This window comes from Spea bombifrons, chromosome 8, assembly GCF_027358695.1.
Source record: "Spea bombifrons isolate aSpeBom1 chromosome 8, aSpeBom1.2.pri, whole genome shotgun sequence".
Lineage (NCBI taxonomy): Eukaryota > Metazoa > Chordata > Amphibia > Anura > Pelobatidae > Spea > Spea bombifrons.
Genome location: NC_071094.1, coordinates 45308702 through 45332312, shown reverse-complemented (window position 1 = coordinate 45332312; position 23611 = coordinate 45308702). Strand labels below are relative to the sequence as shown.

Sequence of the window (23611 nt, the reverse complement as noted above, 5' to 3'; positions counted from 1 at the left end):
ATCCCTCCTCTGCCTCCTGATACACTGTAAGCTCACAGGGACAGGCCCTCTTCTCCTGGGCAAAACTAGAGACCGCAGGACCCCACTGCAAAAATAACTGCCCCCCTCGACTTTACCGAGCAACACTTCCTACAATGCCAACTTTGACCCCAAGCAACTTATCAGTGCCGTGTTTACCCCCAGCTTGCCTTTGCCATATTTGCCCCCAAACATCCTGCCCGAGCCCACACCACTTACCCACGAGAGCGGTCCGTGTCTCACGCAGACTAATCTAGGGCCCCCTGGACTGGCGGTCTCTATCACAATTGTGGCCCCTGGGGTAAGGATTGTTAACGTCCCTGATGACAGATATCTCCCCCTTAGGAATCAGCCCCGACGGTGACCCCTCCACCAATCTGAGTGCATTGTTGCTATAGCGAACTACAACTCCCATCAACCTTTGCCAACATGAAAGCAGTCGGCCCAAGAATTCTGGTGAGCGCCAGGAGTCTCTTATCTGCATCCTCTGCTCTAACCCCCTTTCAAGACTCCACGCCGTCCACGGCACTGAATGTGTTAATAACAAAAACACAGGGAGGGAGAAAAAGTCTGAAAATTAAATACAGAAAGATTCCAAAAAATCCAGTTTTTGCAGATTTTATTTCCTAGAACGATGTAATCTACGTTTGGTCTGCAATACGAATGAAATCAGAGTGAATGAATGAGGATTTTTGTCGTATTTGGGCTGAAAGCGTCATATAAAATGTTCGGTAAGGGAGGCTGGAGCTGGCAGCTGATTGGTTGTTTCCACCCCGGAGAGGAAGCCCATAAAGGAAATTACTGCACCCCATTAAATCCTCATTCACTCACTTTCTTTGGTTTAGTAAGGAAGTATAAAAAAAAAAAACCCTAAAATCTATAGTCATGTATAACAGATAAATAAAAGTATAAATCCTCACCCTCTTATTAACATTATTTGCTTTAAAAAATATATATATATTAAAATAGAAGAGAAATCGCTTCCGGGTATCTAAAGTCGTCATAAAAATAATATATACAATAAAAAAAAAAGGAGCGGACTCCGTCTCCTCGGCTTTAAAGCCGCTCCGTATGTACAGGAAGTTCCAGTGTTGTCTCTCGGGAATATACAGCATAAATAAACAGAATTATAAAAAAAATACATTCGGGTAAAATACACGATTTTCATAGAGCAAAAAAAAAAATAAAAAATTCCAGGAAAAATATTCTCGGCGTCTCGGAGCCGGAAGTCCAGGCAGCGGGGCGGGGGCCGGGCTGGCGGGTCGAGGTCGCCCCCCCGCGGTCTCCTCGGCTAGTCCTGCACCATGTCGGTGAAGATGTTGATGAGGTTGTCCAGGCCCCACAGGTAGCCGTCTTCCCGGTTGCCCTCGGCCCACGGCGTCCGGTGGTTTAGGGTCTGCTTGTACGGCAGCCGAACCGTCTTCCCGAAGTCGATCATCCACACTTTGGCGAGCTCCGAGGCGTCGTGGACGAAGAGCAGGGAGCTCCCGACGACCTGCGCGGGGCGGAAGGACAGAGTGAGCGCCGGGGATCCGCCAGGATCCGAAAACACGGACCCCCCCACCGGTGACACGGATCCCTTCCCTAGCGTGTTACACGCGTGCCGAGCGTCACAGAGCCCAATGAATACGATCTATCCGAACCGCCGCGTTCCGACTCGCACATTCTAAACATTCCTATTACGGCGATTCAGACGTTCTGGTTTTGATTATTTATTTATTTTTTCTCAGAAAGATGCGTTTTCAGCCCAAAGCGCGGCGTCCCGGCGGCCGACAGCTTCTTACCTCGTGCAGCTTGAAGAACTCGGATTTCTCGAGCTCCGTGCGAAGATCTTTTAACCTCATTAAGTAGTTTTTCTGTTAAATAAGAAAGAAAAAAAAAACGTGTTGGATCAGTTCTGGGATCTCTGGCCAGATCTCAACCTAGAGTAGTGGTTACAGTGCTGGAGGCCCCCGTCTCCGGAAGGACAGAGGCATTCTGGACAGAGATCAGAGGAGGCGACTAAAACGGGGAACGGTCTGCAGGATAAACGCGATCAGGAAAGACTGGGGGGTCTCAATATGTCCGTCGGGGGGGGGGGCATTTAAATACATAGAAGGGATTTAACAAAGACCAGGGGGATAAATGCTAGGAGAAGAGACCGGAATCTAACACTAGAGGGGTCAGATATGGATATGGATATGGAAGAGAGTCTTACTTTACTGAGAGGGTGGTAGATAAGTGGAACAGCCTCCCAGCAGGGGTGGTAGAAGGTAATACAGTGAGGGTATTAAACATGCAAGGGGGAAAAAAGGCAGCCGCCGTTCCTCACACTCACCAAGATGTTTTTATTTCCGTCTACAAAGTCCTCCAGCGTCCGGACGATCTGCTCGCGGTGCTTGGTCTTCTTGAAGTTCGTGTCGCACGTCCCGTCGCCTTTCTGCAGAGTAAAGTGACGGCCGAGTTAGACGGCGGGGTCTCCGAATTCCACGCGTAAACATTCTAATTCCCCCCCCCCCCGCGGCTCCGGAGACAGGACCGTCAGGTGAATGTTACAGAGCATCCCCATAAAAGACACACGCGCTGCCTTCAACATACACGGCGCGGCCCCCGTTACACGGGTGTCCATGGTACGGTCCAGGTACGATGGTACGGTCCAGGTACGATGGTCACACCTAAGTTTCCAGCTTTGGCCAGAACCACGCTGGACGCGGATCACTCCAGATCTCCAAGACGGAGGCCCCCGCCCCCCCAACCCAACGAGTTAAATACCCCAAAAGCCCGGCCTCACCTTAATCCCCTCTATCCTAAATCCCAGAGTAGCCGTGGAACTGAGGGTCTCTCTCCACTGCATGTATCGTGGCTTCAGGATGGCCTTCTGCTTGTGCTCTTCCTCCGTGGGAGCGTCGGGGTCGACGGCTATCATCTTCTCGTACATGTCCCTCCTCAGCTTGGGCTTCTCTCGCGCTTTCACCAGCTCCTCCTCCAAATACGTCCTGGACGGGGAAGCAGAAGAAGGTCGAGGAGGAGAACGTCGAAGGGGACAAGAAAACCGCGCCGAGGAAGAGCCGGACCAAAACGTCGCTTACCTGACCCCCATTTTGCAGTCCATGATGGACGGAGAGTCGAAGTCGGAGAGGAGGTCTTCCATCTGGTTGTAGGTCTCTCCGTCTTTCTCCACCACGCCGTAGTACCCGGGGACAAACGGACGCAGCGAGTCTCTGTTCAGCCATTCCAAACACTGCTGCTCCGACTGGCAGAACTTCTTCAGGATCTTCCCGTATTCTCCGGCCTTGAAGTTACCTGACGGGGGGGAAAAAGGAGCGGATGTGGACGGGGAGCGGATGTGGACGGGGAGCGGATGTGGAGCGGATGTGGACGGGGAGCGTGGACCGCGGCGAAGGGACATCCGGACGGCACGGGGGGCTTTAAAACCACACACCCAGCGGAACTACGACTCCCATCATGCACTCGGGTCCAAATTACCTGCGTGTCCCGCCAGCTGGATCCAAGGATAGTTCTTCCTGAAGGACACCACAAACGGGGACCAATGCACGATGTTCTTCAGCTTTCTCCAGGACCTCTGGAAACAAACAGACAGATAAGTCACACACGGAAACACGCGAGGGGCGCTTAACATGTACTTCACGTGTCCCCCGTCGCTCCGAGCCCCCCTGTAGACGCCTGTATGAAGGCCCCGGGGATCTTATGGAAAGAATGACGACTTCAGGTCAGCTCAAGAAGAATCCGGCGGCTTCCCAAACATTCTATAACGGAACATTGATTACAAAAGGAGCGGCGGCCCCTGCGGCCCCCGGACAACCACCGGGGAAATACAGCTAGCGGGACGCGAGAAGATACCCGAATCCCCCGGCCGCTCTCATCACTTCCAGGCTCGTTTATCTGCCCCACAGCGGGGCAACTAACCGAAGACCCCACAGTCTGGTGGGAAGCAGGAAGAGGAAACGACATTTAAAGAGACAGCAGCGGAGGTCTTTAAAGCCCCTCACAGAAAGCCGGCGGGGTCCACGTTTGCCCCAAGGGATCTGTTCCGCCCCAAAGCAATCCTCAGACTAAAACTGGGCTCGTTTGGCCAGAAATAGAGACTTAACCCTTTGGAAACTATAGAGGTTTCATTGAAGTATCAATGAACCCCCCGATTAACCCCATCCTACCTCATCAGAGGGCAGGTCAGCTTCCATTACAGCACCAGGGGGGCCCCCGGCCTGCACCTACAGGCTCCGAGGACGGCTCAGGGCCACAGAGAGGGGCCGGTGGGGCGAGCCTGGAATCTCAGCGCGTCTGAAACACTTTGTGTCGGGGCCGGGCAAAGTCCTAACTCCACCGGCTTACTGAGCGACAGAGAGGGAGACCCAGGAGGCTTCCGCCCTCGGCAGCACAGAAGATAGGGGGTTAAAAGCTATAAGGGAAGGCGATTTACTTTTAACCCCCTGAGTGCCACAGGCATGCACATCACAGTAATACCCGACGGCCCCCTCGGCATTGAGCCAGTAACGGGGGGGGGGGGTCTGTTGCCCCGCGTGAGGGTATTACAAGCTCGCAGAAGCCCCAAGCACTGATCACACAGGGTAGGCGCAGCCAGCGTCGGTCACCTTGCACCAGGAGGGGTAAACGACTTAGCAGACGCGGGCCTAAGCGAAAATCTACAGCAAACTAAATCGCTTTAAAGCTTTTGTTTTTTGTTTTTTTTTTATAGAAAAGGCTAATTTATTATTCTAATTATTTTTATCTCAGTAACAGAACGGGAGCCGGGCCAAAGAGCTTACATTCTACCATTTAAAGTACGCAGTTTAAGCTGCTGTTGCACTCCGGCGCGTGTTAAAGGGACTCTGCAGAAACAACCAATCAATGCCTGCGTTTGCGTCACATGACAAAGCGCTCCCACCAAAAAACAAAAGAATCGGTTTGCACGTATTCATTCGTGGAGGGATTAAAACGTTTCCGACCAATCACAGAGCTGCTCCTATGGGGTTAACTGTACGTCACACAGCGCCAGACCTCAGAGGTCTCTTCTTCATATGGAATGATCACGGGGAGCCAGCTTGGCTCTTCTCTTTAGGTTTGGCCCGGAATAAATGCCCGACTACAATGTTTCAAGTCACTGCATCTCACAGTTTAGTGAATAAAGCCCTCGATGAGAGAGAAAGAGCCCGATGTGGCATCACCCCGCGTGTCACTCAGCCGTGACGCCATCACGTGGCCCTCTGTTTGCCCGTCTCGCGGGGTTGATAGATTTCGAGGAGCGTGACCATTGTTTCAGAGTCAATGTATACAGGAGCAGAGAGTAAACAGCGCGACGGGGGGACCGATGTGGCGCTTGTTAGTACTTTGGGACAAATATTTACAGAGAGCTTAAAGCGACAAGTGGCGGATCTGTGTGCAGGACGGCCGGGCCGATGCCGGCCACGGGGGCCGAACTATCAAACCCCCCCAGCGCTGTATACGGTAATATAACCCCCCAGCGCTGTATACAGTAATATACCCCCCCAGGGCTGTATACGGTAATATAACCCCCCCAGCGCTGTATACGGTAATATAACCCCCAGCACTGTATACAGTAATATAACCCCCCAGCGCTGTATACAGTAATATAACCCCAGCACTGTATACAGTAATATAACCCCCCAGCACTGTATACAGTAATATAACCCCCAGCTCTGTATACAGTAATATAACCCCCAGCGCTGTATACAGTAATATAACCCCCAGCGCTGTATACAGTAATATAACCCCCAGCGCTGTATACAGTAATATAACCCCCAGTGCTGTATACAGTAATATAACCCCCAGCGCTGTATACAGTAATATAATCCCCAGCGCTGTATACAGTAATATAACCCCCAGCGCTGTATACAGTAATAACCCCCAGCGCTGTATACAGTAATATAACCCCCAGCGCTGTATACAGTAATATAACCCCCAGCGCTGTATACAGTAATATAACCCCCCAGCGCTGTATACAGTAATATAACCCCCAGCGCTGTATACAGTAATATAACCCCCAGCGCTGTATACAGTAATATAACCCCCCAGCGCTGTATACAGTAATATAACCCCCCAGCGCTGTATACAGTAATATAACCCCCAGCGCTGTATACAGTAATATAACCCCCAGCGCTGTATACAGTAATATAACCCCCCAGCGCTGTATACAGTAATATAACCCCCCAGCGCTGTATACAGTAATATAACCCCCCCAGCGCTGTATACAGTAATATAACCCCCCCAGCGCTGTATACAGTAATATAACCCCCCAGCGCTGTATACAGTAATATAACCCCCAGCGCTGTATACAGTAATATAACCCCCAGTGCTGTATACAGTAATATAACCCCCAGTGCTGTATACAGTAATATAACCCCCCCAGCGCTGTATACAGTAATATAACCCCCCAGCGCTGTATACAGTAATATAACCCCCAGCGCTGTATACAGTAATATAACCCCCAGCACTGTATACAGTAATATAACCCCCAGCACTGTATACAGTAATATAACCCCCAGCGCTGTATACAGTAATATAACCCCCAGCGCTGTATACAGTAATATAACCCCCAGCGCTGTATACAGTAATATAACCCCCAGCACTGTATACAGTAATATAACCCCCCAGCACTGTATACAGTAATATAACCCCCAGCGCTGTATACAGTAATATAACCCCCAGCGCTGTATACAGTAATATAACCCCCAGCGCTGTATACAGTAATATAACCCCCAGCGCTGTATACAGTAATATAACCCCCAGCGCTGTATACAGTAATATAACCCCCCAGCGCTGTATACAGTAATATAACCCCCGCGCTGTATACAGTAATATAACCCCCCAGCGCTGTATACAGTAATATAACCCCCAGCACTGTATACAGTAATATAACCCCCCAGCACTGTATACAGTAATATAACCCCCAGCGCTGTATACAGTAATATAACCCCCAGCACTGTATACAGTAATATAACCCCCAGCGCTGTATACAGTAATATAACCCCCAGCGCTGTATACAGAAATATAACCCCCAGCGCTGTATACAGTAATATAACCCCCCAGCACTGTATACAGTAATATAACCCCCCCGTGCTGTATACAGTAATATAACCCCCAGCGCTGTATACAGTAATATAACCCCCCAGCGCTGTATACAGTAATATAACCCCCCAGCGCTGTATACAGTAATATAACCCCCCAGCGCTGTATACAGTAATATAACCCCCCAGCGCTGTATACAGTAATATAACCCCCAGCACTGTATACAGTAATATAACCCCCAGCTCTGTATACAGTAATATAACCCCCCAGCGCTGTATACAGTAATATAACCCCCCAGCGCTGTATACAGTAATATAACCCCCCAGCGCTGTATACAGTAATATAACCCCCAGCACTGTATACAGTAATATAACCCCCAGCGCTGTATACAGTAATATAACCCCCCAGCGCTGTATACAGTAATATAACCCCCCAGCGCTGTATACAGTAATATAACCCCCAGCGCTGTATACAGTAATATAACCCCCAGCGCTGTATACAGTAATATAACCCCCAGCGCTGTATACAGTAATATAACCCCCAGCGCTGTATACAGTAATATAACCCCCAGCGCTGTATACAGTAATATAACCCCCCAGCGCTGTATACAGTAATATAACCCCCGCGCTGTATACAGTAATATAACCCCCCAGCGCTGTATACAGTAATATAACCCCCAGCGCTGTATACAGTAATATAACCCCCCAGCACTGTATACAGTAATATAACCCCCAGCACTGTATACAGTAATATAACCCCCCACGCTGTATACAGTAATATAACCCCCAGCACTGTATACAGTAATATAACCCCCAGCACTGTATACAGTAATATAACCCCCAGCACTGTATACAGTAATATAACCCCCCAGCGCTGTATGCAGTAATATAACCCCCAGCACTGTATACAGTAATATAACCCCCCCAGCGCTGTATACAGTAATATAACCCCCAGCGCTGTATACAGTAATATAACCCCCAGCGCTGTATACAGTAATATAACCCCCCAGCTCTGTATAAAGTAATAACCCCCCAGCGCTGTATACAGTAATATAACCCCCCAGCTCTGTATAAAGTAATAACCCCCCAGCTCTGTATAAAGTAATAACCCCCCAGCGCTGTATACAGTAATATATCCCCCCAGCGCTGTATACAGTAATATAACCCCCCGCGCTGTATACAGTAATATAACCCCCAGCGCTGTATACAGTAATATAACCCCCAGCGCTGTATACAGTAATATAACCCCCAGCGCTGTATACAGTAATATAACCCCCCAGCGCTGTATACAGTAATATAACCCCCCAGCGCTGTATACAGTAATATAACCCCCAGCGCTGTATACAGTAATATAACCCCCAGCACTGTATACAGTAATATAACCCCCAGCACTGTATACAGTAATATAACCCCCCAGCGCTGTATACAGTAATATAACCCCCCAGCGCTGTATACAGTAATATAACCCCCAGCACTGTATACAGTAATATAACCCCCAGCACTGTATACAGTAATATAACCCCCAGTGCTGTATACAGTAATATAACCCCCAGTGCTGTATACAGTAATATAACCCCCGGCGCTGTATACTGTAATATAACCCCCGGCGCTGTATACTGTAATATAACCCCCGGCGCTGTATACAGTAATATAACCCCCCAGCGCTGTATACAGCAATATAACCCCCCAGCGCTGTATACAGTAACATAACCCCCAGCGCTGTATACAGTAATATAACCCCCAGCGCTGTATGCAGTAATATAACCCCCAGCGCTGTATACAGTAATATAACCCCCCAGCACTGTATGCAGTAATATAACCCCCAGCGCTGTATACAGTAATATAACCCCCCAGCACTGTATACAGTAATATAACCCCCCAGCACTGTATACAGTAATATAACCCCCAGTGCTGTATACAGTAATATAACCCCCCAGCGCTGTATGCAGTAATATAACCCCCCCAGCGCTGTATACAGTAATATAACCCCCAGCGCTGTATACAGTAATATAACCCCCCGCGCTGTATACAGTAATATAACCCCCAGCGCTGTATACAGTAATATAACCCCCCAGCGCTGTATACAGTAATATAACCCCCCAGCGCTGTATACAGTAATATAACCCCCAGCGCTGTATACAGTAATATAACCCCCAGCACTGTATACAGTAATATAACCCCCAGCGCTGTATACAGTAATATAACCCCCCCAGCGCTGTATACAGTAATATAACTCCCAGCGCTGTATACAGTAATATAACCCCCCAGCGCTGTATACAGTAATATAACCCCCAGCGCTGTATACAGTAATATAACCCCCAGCGCTGTATACAGTAATATAACCCCCAGCACTGTATACAGTAATATAACCCCCAGCGCTCTATACAGTAATATAACCCCCAGCGCTGTATACAGTAATATAACCCCCAGCGCTGTATACAGTAATATAACCCCCAGCGCTGTATACAGTAATATAACCCCCCAGCGCTGTATACAGTAATATAACCCCCAGCGCTGTATACAGTAATATAACCCCCCAGCACTGTATACAGTAATATAACTCCCAGCGCTGTATACAGTAATATAACCCCCCAGCGCTGTATACAGTAATATAACCCCCCAGCGCTGTATACCCGGTATAATATGTATTCCTGACTCGAACACCACACTGAGCTGATGCTTTATGGCGATGCTAATGAAGTCCGTTCCTTTATAGACTTTCATTAGTCAGAGAGTCCAGCTGTGTGATTAAGGCTGAGCCATTCTATTGTTTCTCGCAGGCAGTATAAGGAGTCGGGGGGGGGTTACATACAAACGGCTGATATGCAGCTGCCTGAAAACATATTTTGGGGCAAAAACTACAACCGGTTTATCGAGTTAAGTGATGAAAGCAGCTGTCGGGCGCCGGCGTCCCGCTGACTCACAGCTCCGCCTACCGCTCGCACAATGCGGGATTCACGGAATGAAGGTATTTATAGCGCGCCGCTATTACCTGTAATTGATGCCCCGAACCTCCCAGACGCGGCCTTTCAGCCACAGGCTGTTCCTGCATAAAGGACGCGTTGTTTGGCTTTAAAGGGAAATTCCAAAAACGTTCACGTTACCTCCACGGAGCGTCGACTCGAACCCTCGCATCCCCCTCCCCCCCAGCCTCGGGCGCTCGTTCCCCCCCTCACAACCCCGGAAGCCGCTGGGAGCCCCCAACCCACGTTACAGAAAGGCCTGCAGCCTTATTTTAGGCAATCTGTGGCACCAGAGGATCTGATCCCCCCCCCACCCGACTCCTTGTCATACTGCCTGTGGGAATAAAAGAATTACTCAGTCTTAATCACCCAGTCGGACTCTCCGACTAATGAAAGTCTATGGAGGGGCGGACTTCATTAGCATCGCCATAAAGCATCAGCTCAGTGCTGTGTTTGAGCCGGGAAAGTCACCCAAAATATCACATGACTGACAGCGACGGCGGCTCCAGGTCTGCAGATTTTGTTAGAAAATATTTTTTAGGGGCGTTTAAAGAAAAAATGAGAATCCCGACAATTCCACGAGGACTCCAAACTCCGGCAACGGGGGGCGCCTGCGGAATTTACCCCAACTGTGAGGAGGGGGATTCACAGACACAACAAACAAGTGGGGGGGGTCCCGACTTTAACAGAGACTCAGCAGGAGAACTGACCCCCCCCCCATACCATTATAGCATTCTCACGGGACTGGACAGACTAAGTAGGGATACTCGGCCGGTATGCTTAACGGTCCACCCTCTGCACACAGTAAACGCCAGCATGTTTGTTAGTCTCGTGGGGAGGAATCAGAGCGGCGCGGGGGGAATGTCGCTGATGACAGCTCGTTTCCGCTGCCGTCTGCTTGTGGTTTGGAGGTCACTGGTGTGAGAGGTCTCTGTGCAAACAGACGCGACACAGGGACTGCATACATCAGAACACGCGACGCGTTACACGCGGGGAACACGGGCGCTCTGCCACGCGCCACAAGAGCCAAGCCCCTCGCTATGCCCCAGGGGTGGGCAGCCAATGGAGGGACCATCAATGGCTACCAGGAGGCAGACAAGGCCAGGATTTCTCTGTCTTTTTCTGGAGGACCCGCGCATGCACAGATCCGACGGGGGGGCTACGGCATCCGGTGAGACAGTCCTATGAGCCCCCCGGCCGTGTCCCCCCCCCAAAGCCAGAGCTCCGCGTGGGTAGGAGGGAATGGGCAAGCCTCATCAAGACACTCACATGACGCGAGTCACGGAGCCACGGCAGGCCCTTTCTCACCAAACAGACAACGAGCCTCAAGCACTCGCCCCGCGTCACCAACGCCACCGAATGCCACCGCCCCGCTCCTCAGCACCGCAAAAGCCACAGAATACCCCCCGCAGCACCAAGAAGCCCCTCAATACCAACTGCCCTTTAAACCACAGATGAGCCTCAGGGCGAACACAGAATTCCGAACAAAAACCCACCGCTGATGACATCATGAAAAGCAACGACGGACGTGGTTCACTCCGATCACACCCAGCCGGGGCCTCGGGGCAACTCTCACTATCCTGGGGGGGTCAACGAAAAACCAAGCCACTAAGCCACGCACTTCGCATTCTGTGTGCCCTGTGCGTGCAGCGTGTACACGAGCACACCGACACACGTGGTGCGCACACGGCTGGGTCTCTCTCACTCTCTCTCTAACTTGGCACATCCCCTCTGCTAAGCCCCCTGTGGGTACATAACCCCCCCAACGCAAGTAGGTACATACCCCCCCTCAACGCAAGTAGGTACACACACCCCCTCAATGCAAGTAGGTACACACACCCCCTCAACGCAAGTAGGTACATACCCCCCCTCAATGCAAGTAGGTACACACACCCCCCTCAATGCAAGTAGGTACACACACCCCCTCAACGCAAGTAGGTACACACACCCCCTCAACGCAAGTAGGTACATACCCCTCTTGGTATTAACACTTTGCAGATATAAACAACCCCCATCACTACAGGTAAGTACCTACACCTCTTGGCAGTAACCCCCCTGAAGATACAACTAGCCCCCTCCCTCCCTACAGGCACATACCCCTGCAGGTATATCTATAGCCCTTCTGCAGGTTATTTGCCCCACCATACTTTCAGAAAAAAAATCTGAAGATGGGGAGGCAGAGGGGGGGGTCAGCCCCCTAGGTGGGTATTAGGACCCCCTCATCATCCACTGACCTGAAATCTACCCCCCACACACTGGGACTTGTTACCCCTGAACCCCTTTTAACCTACCAGCGTCACACCTGTCTGTGGCTTTCAGTGACAATGAGACAAAAAACACTAAAAAGGTACAATGGGGGGGGGTAGGTGGAAGGAGGGGGGGGATAGGTGGAAGGAGGGAGGACTCGGTGCTGACGTTGAGAAGTTGCTCAGTAGCTGCAACCACAGGAGAATTTTCCATGACACAGGAGAAAAACTGCGTGTGCGTATTAACCCCCGACCTCCCGCAGACCTCCCGCCCCCGGGGAGAGCCGAGAGCAGGTAAAACGGGGACGGAGGTGACGCCGTCCATCCACGGAGCCCTGAAGCGACGGTCTGCAGCGGACCCCGTAATACTTTATAAACCCTGATCCACAGGGGCTTCTGGCTCTTTAAGATGTTTGTATTGGTTGGTAAATACGTGGAACGGCCTCCCAGCAGAAGCGGTAGAGGTTAATACAGAACGTTTCTAATCCCCAACAAAACAAAACGTGGATTTTTTTTTGGAAAAGACCCAAACCAACAACAATGCTTTAACCCTCTGTGTGCCAGGATCTGTGATGCGTCGGGACCCGCCGAAGATCAACCGAACTTCCTAAAATCATAAAAATTCCTTCAAAAAAAATAAAGAAAAATGTAAACAGAGCCAGGATTTCCCGGCTAAACACATAAAGCCGTGATTTGCTGCCACACGCCTGGTCTGCGCTAAACATCGCGGTCATTAAACGCCATCTGGAAACAACAGAGACGCGGACGGAAAACGCTGCTTATTCTCAAAAAAAAAAGAGAAGGGGGAGGAAAAAACACGGGGCAGACGTCACGGCGAGAGAGACCTGAAGGACAGGGACGCGGTTAAGGGGCGCGCCTGGAGTCTGGCGCCAGTTACGCTGAATGGAGAAATCAGCCGTCGGTCTCGTCTTAGATTCAGGAGCCGTATGTCTATCCCATGCATGTTTAATCCCCTCACTGTATTACCCTCTACCACCTCTGCTGGGAGGCTGCTCCGCTTATCCACCACCCTCTCAGTAAAGTAAATCTCCCTTCCATTCCATCTCAGCCTCAGACCCTCTAGTGTTAGACTCTGGTGCCCCGCAAAGGGTTAATCGGGGCCCCTGCCTGCGTTTGCGGAGGTAACTGCTGAAGTATCACTTTGTGCCGACTCTCCCGGGGCAGCAGGACTTGCACACCCTGTTTGCTCAGCAGGACAGGAATTTCTGACAGAGGAATTCCTATCAGACAAACCCTGCCTGCCAAACAGACCCCCCCCCCCCGGGGCCAAACGGCCCATCACCCCAAACCCCTGGGAGGGAGCCGGACCCTTCTGCTGGACACAACGCGCGTTAAAAGGGACATTAAAGCCATCACATGCACTTTATTGCACATAATAGCCGAGTGGTCCTTGTTCCTGGTAGATATGTGGAACAGCTTCCCAGCTGAGGTGGTAGAGGGTAATACAGTGAGGGGATTAAACATGCATGGGATAGACATCCGGCTCCTGAATCTAAGACGAGACCAACGACTGATTAAGGTTTGAGTGAAACGGGCGACTAGACGGGGGCCGCCGGGGGCCGATCTGCCCTCACTGGTTTAGCCTCTACCGTTTCTGCTGGGAGGCGGTCTACCGCCCTCTCGATACATAACATCATCTAATCACTCGTATTACGACCTGGTAAATACCCTCAGGTTTCTGGTACCTAAAAATAAGTTAATTGCCGGGTGACGGCGCCAAGAAAACGGGAAACATCCCCGGCCGGGAAACCTGCGAGAAGGAAACGCCGCGCAAAAAACGTAAACAACCTTTAATCATCTTTGACGCGTAGAAGAGACTGCTGAGGTCTGCAGGGAGCGTGAGGAATTACACGCAGAATTCCTTCCGCATTCCAGCTAGGAATTTAATGACACCTTTATCCGGTGCCCCCCCCCCGGCGGGTACCGAGTCACTCGTAGGTGGGGGCCCGCGGGACCACCTTCATACGCAGGTATTTAGATTATTCTTTTGTGGCCCTTCAAAAAAAATAAAATAAACTAGAAAACAACCTTCTAAGTTTTGTTTTCAATGATTTTTACAATGCCTTTAAGGGGTTAACACCTCGTGACGGTATGTTGTAAATGTATTAATTACCCATTAAATAAATAAAAAAAGTTAAAATAAAAAAAGTTAAAAAAAAACCATTGTGATGGAATGATTAGCATCAATGATGTCAGCGAGCATCTCAGCCAATCAAAGGGGGTATAGAAATTCCGCAATGGATTTTGCCCCCTGTTGTAAAACCTCTCTGGGGGTAATTTAATACGGGTCCTGAGGAGGGGGGGCGCCCCCCAAACCTTCCACCAAGATCCCGCGCTCTGCCCTCTACAGGGGGCTCAACCGGCATTGTAAATGAATGAAAGGAGACGCGCCAATTACCCCTCGCCAAGCCTTATCAGGGGGTTATAACTGCTGGAGAGCAACTCCCACTACGCTCAGCCAGAACACCCAGAAGGGAAAGAGTACGTGTCTCACGCGTGAAAACACAGGACTTCATTGGAGCACGGGACAGTTGGCAGGAATGGAACGACGATGATGATGATGATGATGCAGGAATGTGAACTTTTCCCCCGAGTCGCGCATGCTGCACCGGTCGGACAGGTATTTCCGCAGCACCTGCAGAGCTCGGCGGAGCGGCGTGTCCGGGCCGCGCCGTTTGGATCCCGTCCCAGTAAATCAAAACAGATTCAAACCCAATGACTCACAGCCTCATCATCATCATCATCATGCGTCACCCAGCGCGGAACACACAGGGTTAAATCAGAAGCTTCCTCTTCCCCACGGCCCGGATAAATGCCACGGAGGTCCCTTTTTCAGGGAAAAACTTAAACTCATCACCCGGAGCAGATCCATCATGCGATAAAACTTCACGCTTCTTCATCATCCAATCACTGCCCGCTTCCGTGTCACGTGACAATTAAACGTCCCCAGCAAATAAAAACTGCAACATGGTATTTGATTAAGGGATGATTGTACAGCGCTGCGGAATATGACGGCGCCATACCAGACGGAGAGGGGGAGGGGCCCGGCCGGCCGCCAAAAGCGGGAACGACGCTTCCAAAACAGCGTTTAGTTACAAGAAGTGTCGAATTCCGCGAGTCGGTGGGACGGCAGCTTTAGAGCGGCAGATACTTTGTATCCGCAGCAATGATTCGGGCGCTGCGGCGTCACCCGCGCTCTCATAGGATGGGGGGGGGATTCCCCTTTAATATTAGGTGCAAACACATGGGGGCAATTCTGCATTATACCCCCTAATTACATGTGTGGGGGGACGGTGCGCTCTCTTTGGGGGGCACGGGGACGGCGCTCTTTTTGGGGGGCACGGGGGCGGCGCTCTCTTTGGGGGGCACGGGGACGGCGCTCTCTTTGGGACGGCGCTCTCTTTGGGGGCGGAGGGGGGCACGCGCGGACAGCTTGCTCGGCGCTGAGTACCGAGTCCCTCCACACAAAGTGTTTGCCGGAGGTAAACGGAGCACAAAGCGCCTGAAGAGCAAACACAACGACGATTATCTCTCGGCAAACACAGGCAGCGCTCTAATGAACTGTCTCACCACGGGGGGGGGCACCGGCTCCATGACCTGCAGGATCAGCCGGGAACCCGCGGCCCCCAGGGAGCCCCCCCCACATTCCATCCCAATGCAGACATAAAACCCTTGTCAATGCCCCCCATGCATCGTCGAGCCCTTTTCGGACTTCCACACCCTGAGGGCATTTTCTGGGGTGACTGCTGGTGACCCCCCCCCCCGACCCGCTTCTGAATGCCCCGTACAGCAATCCCTGAACCGGCCCCCGTGGGACCGTCTCTCACATTTTTATCACATTGCTCAGCATTAGATACACATTCATTGTGGTTGCCCTATAGTTACCCTGCAGAGATATTCCATCCTCGGAAAACGTTACTACTAGGGTGGTAGATAAGTGGAACAGCCTCCCAGCAGAGGTGGTAGAGGGTAATACAGTGAGGGGATTAAACACACATGGGATAGACATACGGCTCCTGAATCTAAGACGAGACCAACGACTGATTAAGGGTTGAGTCGTTACAGCAGGAGAAACGGGCGACTAGACGGGGGCCGGATGGGGCCGACCTGCGCTATAAACGAGGCTCGGGAGGCACATAAACCCAGCGTGCGGACAGGCGAGAAGAGGAGATACTCACGGCGGCCGCCTGGTCGTCGGGGCTGCAGAGGAGGACATGAACCCCGTTGGGCTCCGCGTCGCTGCCGCCGAAGTCATCCTCGGACTCCTCGAAGGAAGAAGCTGACGAGAGGCCCGACGAGCTGGACAGCTTCCGCAGGTAGAGGGAGGGCACCGGCGACCCCCCGCAGCCGCTGTCGGAGCAGGGGGACTCGGCCTCCCCGCAGAGGGGCACGTCCAGGCAGCAGCCGGGGTCGGAGAGCTGGGGGGAGGAGGACAGGTGGTGGTTGGGGCCGGGGTCCCGCGTGACGATGAGCCTCGGGATGGGGTAAGTTTGGGTGTCGGGGGCCAGCTCGGCCGGCAGCAGCCTGAACTCCAGGAGAGGGGGTCCTTTCTTACACCGCGGCTGCTCTCTCGGGGGGTCCGTCCCGGGCGACATCTCATGAAGGGTCTCCTGAGCAGGTGGGGTAACAGTCAGCCTCAAGCTGGTGATGCCAAGAGCACCGATGCCCGGACCCTCAAGCGGGCGAGAGGGGGGCCGAGGGGCCGGGCAGCAGTGCCCTGTCCCGGGTAGCGACAGGTCGGCCAGATGGAAACAGTCCGTCTTCCCCGTCCTCTCGAGCGTTATGGTCGTTGTTTCTCCAGTAAAGACCACCCCTACCGGGGGGTCCGCAGTCCCAGGGGGTCCGGGGCAGATCACTGTGTCGTTACCCCTGGGCCCCAAACCCTCTGGAATGTGTAACTGCCCCAGGCTGTCCGTTGCCCCGCTCCGGTGTTCTGCCCCAAGGCTGCTCGTGTGTTTGTTGCCCCCCGCTGTGATGATTGGGGGGTCTCCTAGTGACCCCGCTTGGCTTTTGCCGCAGTCCACGGGCCACGGCTTCTCTCTCCCGGTCATTTCAGTCGCTGAGCCGCCCGCTGTGGATAAATCCCTCGTGCATCCGACTCCCTGCACATCCAGTGTCATGTCAGGTGCCGGGATGGCTTGTGTGCTCGGTGCTGTACCTCCGCGAAGGGCCACTGTTGCTTCCGCTCCTCCTAAACCAGCTCCGCTTGGCCAGCCTCGGCCGCCTGCGCCCAGAGACGGACCGGCAGCTCCGATCGGGGGATCTGCTCTTTGTGAGGGTTTAAGAGTTGTGGCTCCTGCGTCAGTCCTTGTACTCAGTGCTGTGCCCGATAACAGCCTTACGATGGTGTCAGCCTGCGGTGTACCCGGTGCTGGGACCTCTGCGCACGGCGCTGTGCCAGCAGACAGTCCAGGCTGCACTGTGCCAGCAATCCTCATAGACTCTAAACTCTGCCCTGTGACTGCTGCTATACTCAGCACTGTACCCCTGGCTGCGCCAGGCTCTAAACCCTGTGCTGTACCCACATCTAATTCAGTCTGTATACTTTGTACTGCACTGGTCTCTACACCACACTCTATACTCTGTACTGTACCCCTCGCTACTTCAGACTGTGTACTCTGTTCTCTACCCCTCTCTATTACAGAATGAGTACAGAGTACTGAACCCCTTTCTACTTCAGGCCATGTACTCAGTACTGTACCCCTCTCTGTACCTGGCTGTATACTAAGCACTGTACCCCTCACTATTTCAGCCTGTGTACTCTGTACTGTACCCCTCTCTCGGCCCGGCTGCTGGTACGGTGCTTGCTCGGTGCCCCTCTCGGTCCTCGGGGTAGGGGTGAGCGTGTTGTTCGGGCTCCTGCTCTCCCCTCGCCGACGCCTCCGAACTTCCAACAGCTTCTTCCAGTCTCCGGGTGCGGAGGGAGCAGCGGCAGCCCCAGCTGCGCGACTAGATGATCTTTGTCCCATCCCAGCCACCGTTATCCGGAGACTCCCTACCCTCGTAGCATACGTCACGAGCGGAAACAGCCAATCAAAGACGAGAAGGCGTGACTGGAAAAACAAAGCCTAGCGTGTCCCAGCAACACATTCAGCGGCGCGTATCCTTGCGCCGCATGGTGTATCTTAGGTCGTATAACAGGTGTGCCTCCGCGGGGAAGCTGCGCTCCCAAAATATAGTCCATAACACTTCCAACGATTGCAAAAAAAAAAGGGGGAAGCCGGAAATGTGATTAATAAAGGAAGTGACCGGTCACCGGCAAGAAGTAGTGACCGGTCACCGGCAGGACCCTTCCGAATGCTGCTGGTGTCTCCGTAGGGTTTATCTGTGCAGAAAGACAAGAGCAGGGCTTGTTATATACATACAGAGCCTTTACATACAGAATATACTAATGCGTTTCCAGGGAAACGTGAAATATTCCCGAACATCCCCAAAACTCCCTTTACATACAAAACGGAACATGCTAATAACATATATATATATATATATATATATATATATACACACACACACACACACACATCAGAGGCAGGGGCTACAACTCCCAGCATGCTCAGCCAGCCGCAGCCCCCTGAGTGGCAGAGGACGCATTCTTCATTGGGCTGGAATTAAGTGTATAAAATGAAGGTTTGCGCAACGCGTTAGAAGCATTTGACATCTGCTCCCATCACCCTCAGCCAGTCGCTGACTGACGGCTCCCTGGTGTGTGTATCAGGCAGCTCTTCGGTAACTTATTTTTGGTGAAATATATATATAATGTGTGATGGCGGCCGGGGGACCCCTTCTCGCTCCCGTATTCAGGATTTGCCCCACGCTCTGCCCCTTCTCGCTACCCGGGGGTTTGGGGGCGGGGTATGGGGACAGGGTCCGGTGGGGTATCGGGACGGGCCCCAGCGGGGTATCGGGACGGGCCCCGGCAGGGTATCGGGACAGGCTCCGGCACAGTATCGGGACAGGCCGGGGCGGGGTGTCCGGACGGGCTCGGGCAGGGCCGGCTCGGTATGTAATGTGGGGATGAGGCTCGCTCTGCGTGTTCCTGCGCGCCGGGGCTGTCTGAACCTGTCCTGGTTGCTGGTCATGTAGTTGTATGAAGTGAGCGCTGCTGGGAACCGACGTCTAAAGGAAGAGAGGCAGCCAGACGGGGATAGAGAGACAGACAGAGGGACAGAGACGGGGTGACAGGAAAGATCACAATATCCCTAAAAACATCATACCGAGTGTCACGGCGCGCTCTATAACAATCCTGAGTGCCACGGCGCGCTTTAAACGATACAGAGTGTCACGGCGCGCTCTAAACGATACAGAGTGTCACGGCGCGCTCTATAACGATACAGAGTGTCACGGCGCGCTCTATAACAATACAGAGTGTCACGGCGCGCTCTATAACGATACAGAGTGTCACGGCGCGCTCTATAACGATACAGAGTGTCACGGCGCGCTCTATAACGATACAGAGTGTCACGGCGCGCTCTATAACGGTACCGAGTGTCACAGCGCGCTCTATAGCGATACAGAGTGTCACGGCGCGCTCTATAACGATACAGAGTGTCACGGCGCGCTCTATAACGATACAGAGTGTCACGGCGCGCTCTATAACGATACAGAGTGTCACGGCGCGCTCTATAACGATCCTGAGTGCCACGGCGCGCTCTATAACGGTACCGAGTGTCACGGCGCGCTCTATAGCGATACAGATTGTCACGGCGCGCTCTATAACGATCCCGAGTGCCACGGCGCGCTCTATAATGATCCCGAGTGTCACGGTGCGCTCTATAACGATCCCGAGTGTCACGGCACGCTCTATAACGATCCCGAGTGTCGCGGCACGCTCTATAACGATCCCGAGTGTCACGGCACGCTCTATAACGATCCCGAGTGTCACGGCACGCTCTATAACGATCCCGAGTGTCACGGCACGCTCTATAACGATCCCGAGTGTCACGGCACGCTCTATAACGATCCTGAGTGTCACGGCGCGCTCTATAACGATCCCGAGTGTCACGGCGCGCTCTATAACGATCCCGAGTGTCACGGCGCGCTCTATAACGATCCCGAGTATCGCGGCGCGCTCTATAACGGTACCGAGTATGATGGCGCGCTCTATAACGGTACCGAGTATCACGGCGCGCTCTATAACGGTACCGAGTGTCACGGCGCGCTCTATAACGGTACCGAGTGTCACGGCGCGCTCTATAACGGTACCGAGTGTCACGGCGCGCTCTATAACGGTATCGAGTGTCACGGTGCGCTCTATAACGGTACCGAGTGTCACGGCGCGCTCTATAACGGTTCCGAGTGTCACGGCGCGCTGTATAATGATACTTTTTTTAGCTCTGTGTATAAACATGTTATTGGCACCACGGGAAGTGACCCAACGCCCCCCCCTCCTTCATGCTTAGAATGCATGTTTTGTGCTTAGTGCGTAAATGAAGCGTCACCCGTGACTCCCGAACATGTGGGACTGAGTCATGTAAACAGGACAGAAGGGGACTATAGGTTGCAGACTCTGCCCCTCCCACTGCCTGGTGATGCGGACAGGGGGGAGCTATGGGAGACGGACTCTGCCCCTCCCACTGCGGGGCGACACACAGAAGGGGTGTGGCTGCAGCTGTATTTATGTGAAATAAAAGGCAAGTGACTCAGTGCTGCCACCACCTGGTGAGATGAGTGACCTGCAGCAGGACATTCAGTAACCATGACGTTACGGGCAGCCTAACGTGCTGGCTGGCAGTGATGAGAGTTGTAGCCCTAAAGGGGTAGAAAGTAGAGTAAACTGTCACACTAAGCGCGTCGGCCTGATGGGGGTCTCCCAGAACCTATACCATTTTATCCGGAATGTATGGATCAAACTGCGTTCCCTGGTGATGAAAGGGTTAACAGGGGCCACAGTACATGAGCACCGAGTATCTACGCATCATGCAGTTGCACAGACGGTTTGTGTGTGTCCCCAGGGGCCGCAGTACATGAGTACCGAGTATCTACGCATCATGCAGTTGCACAGACGGTTTGTGTGTGTCCCCAGGGGCCGCAGTACATGAGTACCGAGTATCTACGCATCATGCAGTTGCACAGACGGTTTGTGTGTGTCCCCAGGGGCCGCAGTACATGAGTACCGAGTATCTACGCATCATGCAGTTGCACAGACGGTTTGTGTGTGTCCCCAGGGGCCGCAGTACATGAGTACCGAGTATCTACGCACCATGCAGTTGCGCAGGGTATCCGTATGCATCGCTGCGCCTTTAATGCTGCGTTTGGCTCGGCCGCGTCCCTCGAATACCTGAAGGGATTAGAAAAGTTTACGGGGGGGCGGCCCGAGTCCATGGGGGGAGCGGGGTTCACAGTGGGGGGGGCGCGGAGCCCACCGCAGGCGAGTTTCTGGAGTTTATTCCAGAAAACCCGGGTTCCATTCTTAGAATCCTGAAGATGGAACGACTTGTAACCCCAAGAACTGACAATCTAATCCACAAAAGGGTGCGCTGTCTAACGTCACAGAGAAAGAGCAGCATTGAAATGCCGCGTGACTTACCCGCTCGCCTGGCGCCACGGAGACTCCTTCTCCTGATCGGGGCACTTCCTTCTGCATTGTCTGATACCCCCAGGTGCAAACAACCAACATGTTGCCCCGAGGGCCGTCACGGAACAAGTAAGCGGACGGCACGAGCTCTAGTCTTGCCTCCTCCGGCCAGAGACAGGCGGTAACAGACCACTCCCCGCAGCCAATGGCAACTTATGCCCCTCACAGCTGCCCCAGGTGGCAGAAAATGCACTAAGAAGCATGCGAAGTACCCACGTAACCATCCGATGCCATATCCCGATCCCCCTCGCTGTATCAACCTCTACCACCTCTGCTGGGAAGCTGTTCCGCTTATCTACCTCCCTTTCAGTAAAGTAAAAATATAAATAAATCTTTATGAAACCCACAATGAGTTACAACATATATTGCGGTCAAACTGTAAACACTATTTAGATGACAAAGCCCTTTTAGAAATCCACCCCGTCTCCCACCCAACGTACCCTTCACACATCCTCAGGAGCCAGCAATCACCGCTTCCCTCTGATGTCACCCATCGCATCACTGGTCCAGCAGTATGACATCACCCCTGCCATTCTTTCCTACGCGTTATGACATCACCAGACTTTGAAAAAGTATTTCCTGCATAGGAAAATAAAATAGGGTTAGATTTCAGGAGACGTTCGGGGGGGGGGGGCGGTGACCAAATGTGCATCTTTAAATAATGACAAGTTACGGTTTCCATGGTGACGGGTATCACACATGGCCTGCACTACATATGTACACAATGGGCTACTAAAAGGTTAATTTTTCAACCCAATGATAGCTGAGAGGTCCCTTTAGATTTCCGGGATCAGCGCGCATGTGCGGGAAGCGATCTCACTGATTTCAATGGGAGCGTTTCCTTGCCACTGATTGGCTGAGGAGGAGGGGAGCTGCAGCTTCTACCTCAGGGTCCTCTCAGAGTTCTTTAACACGCATTCTTCTATAGAGGGCTGTCGGGGACATTAGATTGCCCCTTTAATAAGTTTCTGTAACAACAACCAATCAGCACCTGCTTATATGTCACATGACAATTAAGTGTTCCCGGCACAAATATAAACGAGGGAAAATTTGAAAGATTTCTGGGACGGTCAGCGGGACGAGGTTTCTGACAGCGGATTTAGTTGTGAAAGCGTTACATTCGGCAGAGTAAGCGGGGCGGCAGCTTTAGGGATTAGGGGGGTCGGGCGTACCTGCTTGGTGCGGCTGCTGTGGGCCCCGGCGCGGACCTCAAATAACTGCCTTCTGCCGCGCAGGCTGTCGGCGCTCACTTCCTGCTGCCTGCAATAAATGGGAGTCTCTCAACTGATAACAGAGACGTTGGGCAACGAGGATGAGACAGCAGGGGAAGTGCGGCTTACGGAGCACGAGGGGTTACACGGGCCAGGGGAGGAATTACACGGGGTATTTGGAGCTATAGCATACCTTCCAAGTGTCCCTCTATAGGGTGGACAGTCCCTCCCTGGTCTCCAAAGCCTCTTGCCCCCCCCACAATGCCCCACTCTCTCCTCCCCCTGATGCCCCCCAATTCCTCCAATGCCCTTCTGGAGCTCAGAATGTTTGCTTCGAGCTCTCCGGCCACAAACTTCTCTGCATCCCCTTCGCTACAATCTCATCACCCTCAGCCAACAGCTCATTTCCTTCTGTCTTATTCCCCCCCAACCTCCTAATAGATTGTAAGCTCACAGGACCAGCCTGCCTTCTCCTTCTGCCCCAGGATTCGTTAATGTTGTGATTTGTCGGTTTCAACGTTATTGTCGATAAAAAGCAAACTGTTAATAAAAT

The 23611-nt window shown here is 52.4% G+C and overlaps 1 protein-coding gene across 1 annotated transcript; it reads right to left on the bottom strand.

Moving 5' to 3' along the window:
• Window positions 1–1193: 1193 nt before the first annotated feature.
• Window positions 1194–17711, bottom strand: ITPKC (inositol-trisphosphate 3-kinase C). Its single transcript, XM_053474142.1, has 7 exons — window positions 16452–17711; window positions 3484–3580; window positions 3087–3300; window positions 2789–2993; window positions 2336–2437; window positions 1803–1874; window positions 1194–1513 (listed from the first exon to the last, which is right to left on the bottom strand). Exons 1-7 carry the CDS (start codon window positions 17709–17711, stop codon window positions 1310–1312), a joined length of 2154 nt encoding a protein of 717 aa, XP_053330117.1. The 3' UTR covers window positions 1194–1309.
• Between the last annotated feature and the right edge of the window lie 5900 nt (window positions 17712–23611).

Excerpts from the sequence above, each read along its gene's own strand:
- ITPKC (XM_053474142.1), bottom strand. The coding sequence starts at position 17,711 with ATGAGGATTGCTGGCACAGTGCAGCCTGGACTGTCTGCTGGCACAGCG. Across the intron at positions 3,301-3,483 it reads CCAGCTGGCGGGACACGCAG|GTAACTTCAAGGCCGGAGAA; the intron begins GTAATTTGGACC and ends CCCCCCCGTCAG. Across the intron at positions 2,438-2,788 it reads TTAGGATAGAGGGGATTAAG|AAAGGCGACGGGACGTGCGA; the intron begins GTGAGGCCGGGC and ends TTTACTCTGCAG.